The 12129-nt window shown below is 39.6% G+C and overlaps 2 protein-coding genes across 3 annotated transcripts in view; one reads left to right on the top strand and one right to left on the bottom strand.

Annotated features, from left to right (window-relative positions):
• eif3k (eukaryotic translation initiation factor 3, subunit K) overlaps positions 1–1449 on the bottom strand; it is a 4075-nt gene extending 2626 nt beyond the window's left edge. For both annotated transcript variants that reach the window (XM_035680695.1, XM_035680696.1), the window contains exons 1-3: positions 1254–1449; positions 294–392; positions 54–174 (exon numbers count right to left, since the gene is read on the bottom strand). In XM_035680695.1, the coding sequence (XP_035536588.1) occupies positions 54–174; positions 294–392; positions 1254–1315 (282 nt within the window). In that variant the 5' untranslated portion in view covers positions 1316–1449. The remainder of the gene's footprint in view (positions 1–53; positions 175–293; positions 393–1253) is intronic.
• A 4708-nt stretch (positions 1450–6157) lies between these two features.
• The window catches only part of LOC118342258 (mitogen-activated protein kinase kinase kinase kinase 5-like), a 36901-nt gene continuing 30929 nt past the window's right edge, over positions 6158–12129 (top strand). Inside the window, exon 1 of the mRNA XM_035680759.1 lies at positions 6158–6491. Within this exon, the coding sequence (XP_035536652.1) occupies positions 6372–6491 (120 nt within the window). The 5' untranslated portion in view covers positions 6158–6371. The remainder of the gene's footprint in view (positions 6492–12129) is intronic.

Genomic DNA, 12129 nt, shown 5'->3' with positions numbered 1-12129 from the left:
CTCTGAGCCACAGCCGCCCCCATCAGGCAGATGAAACCGCACCAAAAGGATACGTGAGTCTGGTCGATCATGCACTTGCACAGAGTGAAGTCGGTGTGTGGCAGGTTGGTCAGAGCCTTCAGCAGAATCTGGGAGGTCACTTGAGTCTGGAAGTAGGCGGGGTTGAACTGGTACCTGCAGACACACATTGGAAACATTTGTATCATGAATGTTTAAAGTTACTAGAACTGGTTTTATCCGCTCTTAGAACTTATACTGGAGACATTATTCCCACAGTGACTGTGTTATCTTACAGCTTCAGGACGGCCAGGTTGGCCTCCAGGTCGTAGGCGTTTTCTCTAGCTTGCGTCTCCACGTAGCGCTCCAGCGTCGCAAGGTTTTCTGGGTTGTACCTGTGAGAGACGAGATCACAACAGATGAATCGAGTGTTTCTGTGACTTTAAATATGTGTGAATGAAGAAGCACTCAACATCACGCAAGTCTGGTTTATAGTAAACACTAATACGAGATACAACAAGCCGTTTGTGAGACAAACAGTAATAAAGAGACGTCATTTCTCTTTTGTGAGCTCATATTTGTGTCTGTGAGGTTCCACAAAGCCCTTCGTCTTGTCTCAGTACAACAGAAGTCTTCATTACAGCGTTATTAAAGGCAGGGTCAGCGGGAAGCTCAGCTGTATGTGAACAACAGCTGGCAGCTTTCTGCATCAGTCTTCAGCAGGTAACATCTGTCAACATCTGTCAACATCTGTGTCAACGCAGATGGGAAAAGGAGACAGACACTGAACTGAACTTCCTCTCTGAGTTTGTCACTAAATAAAAAATTACAGGCTAAAAGTGCTTTTGTGGCTCGAGTTGTAAATATTTTGCTTTGTGTCTAATATAACCACAATTCGCTTGTTCGAGCTGATGGCAGCTCCAATCAGCAGCTTTCAGCACATAATTTAACTTTAAATCAATTAATAATCTAATACAGGACTTTAGTAAATAGTAAATATTACAAATATTATAAGAAATCCTCATTATTGGATGTTAAAAGGGGAAATGTTTGCAGATCTGAGCTGACGTACACATTAAAACAGGAAGAGTTCCAGTTTTAATGTTAATGTATTATAACATGTAATCAATAATTAACAGTGTTGACACTAATATCAGTGAAAGGAGCAAAACGTTAGCTTCACGACATTAGCAGCCAGGCTAGGCTAACGTTAGCCTGCGAGCCGGTTATCGATCCGCTCACAGCGTCATCAATACCTGTCGATTCCTCGCAGGAGTTTACCCACGTTCGCCCTCATCTGCTCGAAAGACGACGACATGTTGGTCCAAACGTTTAGAGGAAACTTTAAAGCGAAAACCGGATTAAATCCTCACGTGTGCCGCGGAGAGAAAAAGCACCGGGGCGGAGGGAGAAACGGGTCGGACCGGAAAGAACGACGCACAGGCGGACCGGAAAGTATACGGACCCACTTAACCGACGGACCGCTATGAGGTAGCCTTGCTAACTAAAAGTTGTTAACACTGTAAAAATACAGTCAGCACTAACGCTACTTTGACCGCCGTTGTTGGCCACGTAACTCTCGTCTATTTTATTTATTTTATTGTACTTCTTCCTTTCCGGTTGCTTTAGTTTTTGTCCCTGTATTTTGAAAGTATTAACCGGAAGTGTTAGCATGCTATCGTGACGCTGATTTTTTTAAATTGTGTTGCAGTTACAAACTGTGACCGCTAGATGGCGGGAAAACACCCGTCACTCTAAATACATTGTAAATAGCTTCAGTGGGAGACGGTTGAGTTTTACTGCCCCCTTGTGGCCACAGTTTGGTACTGCAGCTAATTAAATACGTAAAATTAGCGTTAATGATAATATTTGACATTGACATTTGTGCTGAAGTTAGAAAATAATAATAATGATAATCGCACATGTACAGTTTAGTTATACTGTTTACATTTTTTTGTCTTTATATTTTTTATTATATCTTTATAATGTTCTTATTTTATTAGTTTTTATTGTATTTTTTTTACACTTTTGTACTTTACGCACTATATTATTCCTCTGTGCTGTTGTGTCAAACTTGAATTTCTCTCACAGAGATCAATAAAGGAACATTTTATCTTATTTTATCTTTATTATATTTTTAAATTGAATTTCACGTGTTGCAGTTCCTCTTGTTACCACTAGAGGGCAGTGAACTCACCAGTGGCAAACATCGTTAGCAGCCTCCCTCTGTCTCAGTCAGTGTTTGGTTAGTTACTTAGTTACTTACTTTAAATTCTTAAATTAAATTAAACATATTACTCATTACTGTAAGTAATGTTATTACTTTACTTATTCCTCCCTGCAAGCAGTAATTAGTTACACTACTAGTTATACTATACTAATTGGTAATTGCATCCTTTCTCCCCAAAATCCAGACTTTACGACGTTTAAAATACAGTTTTGTTTGTTAAAATCAAAGTAATGTGAATGTTTCCATCTTCCAAACTAATTTCCTCCAAGATTATAAAAATGAATCCACGGATGTGATCAGATTGTTTTAAACTAAACTAAAGTAGAGGGGTTGCAACAAAAGTATTGTAACTAATAATTTATTGGAGGAGTGTCTATATTATTACTAAATTAGTTACACTAATAGTTACTGAAGAAAGTAATATTATTAGTAGTAATGAGTTACCGCCTAACGAAGGTCTCAGTGTTAAATATTTGTTTCAATCGTTCTTCCTCCTCATGTGACGTGGCTGTACTCTTACTTTAGAGCAATTATTATCAACAATATTTGGATGTATTGTTATAGTTTGTTATCTTTCACTTCTTTTTCAGTCTTCCACCGGCTTTATAAGAATAATACGGCAGCTTTTAAATGCTTATGTATGGCTTTTCTTTTTTACATATACATGAGCACTTTTTACACCATAACACCTCCCCCACTGTGCACTGGCTCGTATGACCACAGACCTAAAACAAATGCCACCTTTAATTTTCTGCTCCGAGTTGTCTGACATTTGCCCACAGTCTCAATAATGTTATGACAGCAACTTTCTTTTTCCATGTTCCTCCATCTGGGGAGGTGAAAGGGCAGGAACGAGCTACAGAGCGACCCAGTGAGGGTCCAGGGTCTTCCTCGAGGTGGGTAACACAAAGCCACCAACTTAAAGGACAGCTGCCCAAAACTCCCCAAATGTGAACGCAATAAAACGATAAAAGAGGGTATGTCTGAAATCAATATGAGGCAGTGGAGGCAGGACCACTTTTGTCCACAGGGGGGCGCCAGAATCAAGGCCTGCTTTAAAAAACTAACAACAATTCTCAAAATGTGAATATTTGCTGGTTTTCTGAGTCCGTTATAATATTAAATTAAATATCTTTGGGCTGTTGATCGGACAAAAAAACAATTAAAGATATCAGCTCAGGCTTGGGGAAACAAATTAATTAATAATGCGTCTTGACTTTAAACTAATCGCGAACGGCTTCCGTAAGGCCCACTGGCCGTAGCTTAGCGACCAGTAAGTTGAAAGAAGCCGTTTGCTTGGCAGTTATCGCATTAGTTTAAAGTCAAGACGAACACATTATTAATTAATTCGTTATCACAAGATAATGATCTTTGTTATGTCGAGATAATGAAATAATGAATTCTTTATCACGAGATAACATAATGAGTGCATAAAAAAAAAAAATCCATGGCCGTTCTCGGCTTCCGTATGTCTGAGCTATGAAAGCAGGCGTCTGTGTTTTTGGGTCATAGAGCATGCTCAAAAGCATGTTTGTCTGAAGCTTCCTGTGGGCTCCCCGCACACTCAACGGCTCCTCTAGACGTTGGTTTTACTGGACTGATGTTTTTTTTATTGACAGCCGTTAGTCATGGCCCCGTGCTGCTCCCAGGAGCTCGGTCACCGTCTGTCTGTCCGTTTGTTTGTTTCCCTCACAGTCAAACCTGCAGACCGTCTGGAGGTCGTAGGTCAGTGCTGTGGAGGACAATGTGCAAACTCACCCATTCAGGTGTTACTGATGCTTCGTGCTGTATTAATAGTTCCATCAGTTTGGCTCCCTGGGCTGCGTTGAGGTCGAGGCGGTTATTTGTGGTTAACTGGCCTGTGTTTGGTGTCTGTCACATGTGGGTGTTTGTGAGCCATGCTGAGAGAAATGAGACTGTAGGCAGACAGAGCAGGGGGATAAATGTCAAACGATGAAGATGGTTTCATGATTTAATGCCAAGACAGACACAGTTTCTTCTTTGACTTAACCCTTTAATACAACACATTCATCAGCTTTATTGACACTTTTCATCATGTCACAGAGGCTCTTTGTAGATCAGCCGGTTCTTAACGCAGCAAGTAGTCTGCGAGGGTATGCATCTGTTTCTTGCATCTCTGGAGAAGATGAGACAAGACAAAATGAAACTTTGAACATCCTGCAGTAGCAGCTCGCTGCAAGAGTAAAACAACCAGGCACAGAAAAAAATACAGGAAGCCATTGAGAAAATGTGATAAATATGATTTCATATGAGACACTGAAGAGGTTCTCTCTTTCTTTCTCTCTTTCTTTCTTTCTTTCTTTCTTTCTTTCTTTCTTTCTTTCTTTCTTTCCTTTAATGTATTTTATCTAGCAGTACTGCTCTATGGTGTTCAGTCTGATGTCCTCCATCTCCTCTCGTGGACAGTAACATAACTGCTGTGAAATGTAGCTGCTATTAGCTAGTTAGCTTAGCTGAACTGCCTGGGACTGTGTGCTCAGATCACCGTGGGAGTGTTGGTTGGTGTGGTGGGGGGCCAGACGGCGAGCTGGCCTCCTTTCTGTTGGACTGCTCAGTGATATCAGCTGCTTGCTCTGTGTTGTGTTGTTGCACTTCTGCTTGATGTTTGGCTGTTAATCATAAGTAATCTTACAGCATCGATCAATACATTCGTCCATATTTACAACCGGGGAAGCCAAGTCTCACATAGTGCTGCTTTAAATTTCTTACACCTCTACGAAGAAAAATTAAGCACCACTGCGATGCGATGATGACGGAGTGAAACCCAACCAGAGACAATCCCTGACCGCATCTGGACACTTTTTAACCAGACCCTGGTTATTTGAAGCTCTTTCTCCTCCTGAAAAACTCCTCTTCTGACCTCTGCAAGCTCAGGGAAGTAAGTTGCACCTGCAGGTGAAAATGTAGTTAGCTAGTTAGCATTAGCTCTGTTTTTATGTGGAACTGTAATCTTTGATGTCATGATAATAATGAATCTCTTCTGAAGAGATGGAGAGTGGGAGATTGATCTATATGTCTTTACCTGCACACCCTAAAAATAATCAAACTTGTACTTTGAGTAATTTATTAACCAGTTAACCAGATCCGATGTTCAGGCATGTGAATGCTACATTTAGGCCGTTGAAAGTGATTTAAATAGAAGAAATAACAAAGAGTTTCCAGAGAAGATACACACAGCTGATAAAGTGACTTTAACTTGCTAACAGGATGTAACGGGTGCCCCTTATTTATCAGCGGGGAAAGGCTTCTGAACAGGAAGCTGACAGGGAGCTCCAAGCACGAGTGACTTGCAGAGCTGCAACACACACACACACACACACACACACATTCACACTCACACATTCACACTCACACAAACAGACACTTTTCAGTAGGTGTGAAGCTGAGACTGAAACTTACGCTGAAACTAACTAACAACTGTCAATCAGCTACAGGCCACACATATGTTCCCAAAGTATGTGCCCATGTGTACACGCATGCACACACACACACACACACACACACACACAGTCACACCTACGCACGCACACACACACTCATCTTTGTTTTGCAGTTGTGAGGATCTTTACCTTTAATCCTGATCTCTCTATCCCCATTAGCTCTTTAAAAAGTAAGAACTGGCTCATATTTCACATATTTTTGTATGTTCATCCTCACATGTACAGAAACACACACACACACACACACACAAACAAACACACACACACAAATCAAACACACAAATCTGTAAAACATTGGACATAAAAGCCTTACAGTCTGTCTCTGCCTGTCTCACATGCACACAGCCAACAGGAAACAGAATTGGATTATGCAAATGAACAGAAAAAAATGCTTGAGAGGAAGGTGTAAGGGAGGGAGTGACAGAGGTAGGGAGGATCGATTGCAGGCTCAGAAAGAGAAACAGGAAGGTGTGTGTGTGTGTGTGTGTGTGTGTATGTGTGACAGCAGTCGACCGACAGAAGCCAGAGAGACAGAGTGTCTTTTCTCAGCAGCTCACTTCTTATGAGAGTTTATCTGTTTTGTAGATGTAGATGCCACCGAGTGTGTGAGTGTGTGTCTGTGTGAGAGAGAAAGAGAGAGAGAAAGAGAGTGTGTGACATGCCTGAGGAGGAATATTAGTCACATGAACATCAGAATGGATTTCCAGCATCGGGCAGCTCTGGATATCTCCACCAGGAACCCTCAGGATGATTTTGAGATACTGCTGAGAGTCGGAGGAGGAACCTACGGAGAAGTTTACAAGGTCAGAGCGTCTGTTCTCGTGCTGCTGCTGAATGTCACCGATCACTCTTCTGAGTTTCACTTTATATCACTGATTCAAGTTTGTGACAAGTCTGAAAAATAATCTTTATCTCTCTCTCTTTATATATATATATATATCTTTTTCTTGAAACATTTAAAGAATCAAAGTTCTATTTTAAGATCAAATGCAAATTCAAGGCGGTAAAAAACTATTAGCGAATTCATTAAGAAGGGGATGTGTGGCTGCTGGCTCAAATCAAGCATGTCTTACTTCTGCCTGCTCAGTTATCTGTGTCCCCCTCACAGTGAAGCTTACAGTCTGGACAGAGAAGCTGTCCGTGTTTCTCAGGGCTCAATAAATGGTGTTGTGCTCTATGGGAATTTCTTGATGAGTTTGGAAGGAAATATAAGTGTGATTGATTTTAGTTTCATTGGTTGACTGCGATCACAACTTCAGTGCAGGAAGTGGTTTTACAAGAAGTGAAAGTATTTTCGTCAATAGCTTTTTTTTGAGCGTTTTACTCCAACTGAAAGACAAGTCGACCTCAACTCTGGACTGTAAATTTAACTGCTTTAAAGTTTTCAGTTGTTTTTAGGACTTTAAGTTCGAAACAAAACTTAAACTCTAATATTTGAAGGACAGAGACTTTGTAGAGGATTCCGCTTCAATCAGGAGTCAAATACAACAAACTTCACTCACTGGCTTTATAACAATGTCAGTGAGCTCTGTTACACAGTATTTCTTGTTTAACACACACACACACACACACGCATCAGTTAAACAATGGCAAACATCCCACAGAAATATCTATTTTAATTCTGATTTTAGTTCCTCATTGCTGAGCTCAAACATGCTGTGCACTCACTGTGGACCGTAGTTACTATAGACATTAAAGGGCCACTTCACCAAGAACATATTGTCCCACATCTGTGAATAGAATATTTTATCAACCCACATGTTTAATCACGCAGATAATTTGGTTTTTATCTGCTGAGGTTTTGAGGTATCCGCCTCTGAAACGTCTGTCACCACACACACAATGGAAGTGGATGGAATTTTGTTTGTAAAGCTTCAAATACTTTTAAAAACTCCAGTGCAGCGTGACTTTCCAGACACAGTTTCTCTGTTACTCTGGGAGATCAACAGACCTTCACTACAGCAACAGTTTTCATCAGAACCATTTCTTCTTGCAGCAGAAGTGAACACGAACATGAACATGAACATCAGCGTTAAACTGATGCTTTTAATAGAATAACAGTGTGTATTTTCACCTTTAGTCATTTTCACCAACGGGTTTCGGAGGAGTATTTTTTCTCTGTTTGTGGTATTAACACTGAAGGATCATATTAATATGAACCGAGAGTAAACTCAGCCCAATCAGATTAAACCACTGAACTGATACATCATGAAAATATAGTGCAACCCAGAAAAAGTGGGTGAGGTTTTAGGCAGAGTAAGGAAGCGTGGTTTCAACTCAAAGCATTTAATGAAGGCTACTCTGAATATACGTTTTTAAAATTAATATAAACATATCAGTCATGTATTTGAATGTTTTGACACGATGGAGCCCATTTGCACACTTCCTTGCAAGTGCAAAAAAGAGAGTTTAAGATTAAGATTGAGATTACACAAAGTGCTCTGTGGGCCTCATAGGCGTCTTGCGGGCTACCAGTTGCCCTTGGGCAACACGTTGGAGACTTTAATGGCATTAAATTCATATACAGCACTAATCCCAAATTGCCCTTTATAAGCCTCAATCTACTTGAGCTGATGTTTCAAATTTAAACCGTTTGACGTAAGATTTCCACAAAATATTTAAGCCTGGATTTCAAGTTTCTGTTATCTCCTTAATTCTCACACAGCAGATTGTTTGCAAGAAAGAGACTCAGCAAGAGAACAGGGGTGCCTCCCCTAACTGCACTGCAGAGGAAAAAACAGATAAGCTCTTATTTTACAAACATGTCGCAGCACCCGGATCAAGACTTCAGCTTGCACCATACTGTTCGTTTTTATAACCCGAATTATGACATGTTTTAACCTAAATGAATGTTTTCCTCATTGAATACATATCAGAGAAGCATCGCTGTGTCTGTTTTAGACATTTCTTCCCACTCTGATAGCTTATCAAGCAACTCCATGGAAACTGTAGAGAAGTCTACACACACCTTATACGGCATCTTATCAGTTAAAGTGTGGAGCGTCTGTATTTGGTGTCAGTAAATAGTTGTGCCTTTTTATTTTTCTGAACATGTGGCCACTCGAGTCAGTAATCTTAAGATTCTCTGGTACTTTCCACAAGGCCAGTCACGCCTGAAACCATCATGTATGGAAAAGTGAAGTAAGTTGTTACAGTCAGAGTTAAAAATCATCAGAGTTGAATGTTTCCCTCCTTTCTACTGGCTGTTTGAAGGTGGATTATTCCACTCTACTCAGTCACTGACCGGCAGAGATCCACTCACAGGACAGTAGTAAAGACAAAACAACCAAGGTTAGGACTCATTTATGGGATTTTACCACTTTGCATTAGAACTGGCCACTGAGACGTTTATCTGTCACTTGTCTCTTACGTTTATATGCATGTAAGCTGCTTTAAGGGTTCGAGTTCACTGGCAGCACTTTAATACCAACAGTTTACGGTGACTGCGAAGGTCAAAGCACTCAACTTCAAACCAGAATCACCTGTCTTACTATTTCATCCTTCCTCAACCTTTATCCAGTGCTTTTATTTACCCCAACAGAAACATTAATAATTTCACTGTGCTTTAGGAGCGGTTGTTTTTGGAGAAACTAATAAAAGACATGTTGTACCTCATTATGTGCTGGTGTCATATAACAGTAACATGCAACCTCTTTATGAACAGTGGCTGGATAATATCAGGTTGTGTTCCGCTGTTAGACAATTATTTATCATAATTTGATGGTAATGGGCAGTTTGTACACAGTTTTATTAGCAGCCATGGTACAAACAGTGCAGTGTAACATGGTCATGGTACAGCAGTGAAAGCCACCATAGCAGCACAGTTTGTTTGTCTTTGCAAATGTTACATGGTGATATTTATTAAACACAATAGAAAGAAGACAGAATAATGTCTTCATGTGAATGTTGGATATCCTTCAGTCTGATGGATTTGTGGGTCGTATGAGACATGAAGTTAAATGCAACATTTTACGTCTAGTTTTTATATAAAACTTAATGTTATTTAAAGAGTATGAGACTATGATACTGGTAAAAGCCTTAGCTTTACTGACTCTAATGCTAATAGCATGCCAACATACTAATAATACAAATGTTGCTGTAGGCTTTTAGTCTTACTGATTGCATGATACTCATGTTCATGTCGGTCTCTTAGACTGGTTGGTGTTCATTTATGGTAATTAATAGTAATGAAAATATATTTATTCTCTATAAAGGCACTTAGCTTCAGTGCTTGAAATCTCCAGACTGAAGTATTTAAGCAACTTGAAGTTAAATACTGAGGTTTTAATACAGTGTTATTGTGCTGTAACTGAACAACAGATTAGCCTGCAGGTCTTTGCAGAATATTAACCCAAAATCCTGATTCAATGACTTGTTTGTAATATTTTAGAGAAAATGCATCATATCAGAGACATACTGAAAATAAGACTCTTCTCTGGAAGAAACCAACCAACAGTAGTGGAAAGTTAGTATGTTTCTCCTTCAGTGGCTTCCCCAAATGCATTAAGCTTGATTTATAAAATATGAAGAATTAAAAATATTATAGTTTTGGCCTTGTAATGTACGATGTAGTGGCTATATGCAGCATATCTGTGGATATTCAGACACCTGTGGGGAATATCTAGCTCTATAACAGAGTCAAGCTGCTCTCTCATGTTACAATGTTAATCTCTACTGTGCTCAAACTGCTCTACAATAAAAAAACGTTAATGTAACTGATGCAAAGCAGGTTAGCAAGCAGCAGAGTGAGCACACTTCCTCTAAGCAGGTTAGTAGACCCTGCTGTTCTGTTTTACGGAGAGAGATTTGCATAGTTGTCCTTGCTTCACATATGGACACACACGCACACACACACACACACACACACACCCACATACAGATATGATCACACAGGCACACACACTCAAGTACATGTTTTTGGCTACGTGTTGCTGCACTCACAGTAGCGGAGGTCAGTCTGCAAATGCAGCACTTTAGCACCATCAGTAGCAGTGAGAAAGTAGGCCTTTCATGAGTGTGTGTGTGTGTGTGTGTGTGTGTGTGTGTGTGATGACCATGATAGAGATGACCTAATTTAGACCAGTCTGTTTATAATGGTGCAGCAGCAGGAGGCAGTTTTAAGTCTTAACAGAGGCGTGGATGCTGACATCGAGAGAGTCAGAGAGAAGGATGTGTTGACTGCACTGGATGAATCAGGTTTGTGTAGCACAACTGACTGTTCAGTTTATGTTCAGGTGTTTTGTATCAGGTGGTTTTGTGTATTCTGTTGCCATCACTGCTCATGTTAACTGCTTAGGTTTTTTTCTTAAAAAAAGTGATGTAAATTGCACCATGATCGGTGTGGAAGAAGCTGTTTTTCCTGGGAAAGAGCTACAATATAACGTATTAATGAATTAATAGTGTGTCCTATCAACTAACATAACATAACAGTGTCAAATAACACAACAATTGTACAAAACTTTAATTAAAAAAGCAAACAAGTAAAAAAGAAAGACAAGCAGTTTATGTTTATTTATGAAGTTTATGGTTACATTTATTTTAACAGTGTGAAACAAGAACCCTCACAGACATGGAAGCATGCACACAAACAACATTTCTGCCTGCTGAGGCATTATTCTCCTTCAAACTTCCTTTCTATAACCATCCACCACCTGTACTGGAAATAGTGGCTGGTTTTACCTGTTGGACAACAACACACAGCAAAGAGTGGATGTACAGTTAACAGTAGCTACACGTCAAAGTATTGTTTCTAATTGTATTATGGGTTAATTATGTCCAGCCAAGCATTAAACAACATGAATACACTTACAAAGAGAAATACCCTTGGCAGTATCTGTTCTTCCAAAATAAGCCCTACACCCGTATGTATATAAATAAATGCTTTAGGTGATAAAATCACAACACAAATGCATCTGATGAATGTGCAGTATGGATAATAGACGACGTAATTTATATAGTGTTGTGGAGATTACATCATTAAGTCAAATGTCTACACATCACTGATAACATGTTACACCTGTTTGATCTGCTCTCTGCAGCTGGATCACATCACGTCCCTGAGTCCATGCTGGAGGCTCTAGAGACACAGTAGTGCTTTAGGCTAATCCTAATGCTAGCATAGAAACATTCTCACATGATAATGTCTGAGTTTAGTTTAGTTCCATATATATATAAATAATAAATAATACAGATTTGACAGAAATGTACAATGTACATACGTTTACGAGACTACGATGAAATCCATGAAAGTGTCATAAATCTTTGATAATTGAAATTCCTTTTCTACGGAAGCGCATTGCATTCACTGGATAAAAAAAAATGTACACCATATCTCGTAATTACGAGATCCTGATCTCATAATTATGAGAAAAGATCTCGTAATTACAAAGAAAAAGGAAACGTCTGTAAATCCTCTCTCAGTTACAGAAGCACATTGCATGT

The sequence above is a fragment of the Morone saxatilis genome, unplaced genomic scaffold, assembly GCF_004916995.1.
Source record: "Morone saxatilis isolate NCDOM2014 unplaced genomic scaffold, NCSU_SB_2.0 Contig8, whole genome shotgun sequence".
Lineage (NCBI taxonomy): Eukaryota > Metazoa > Chordata > Actinopteri > Moronidae > Morone > Morone saxatilis.
This window is presented reverse-complemented; position numbering and strand designations above follow the sequence as displayed.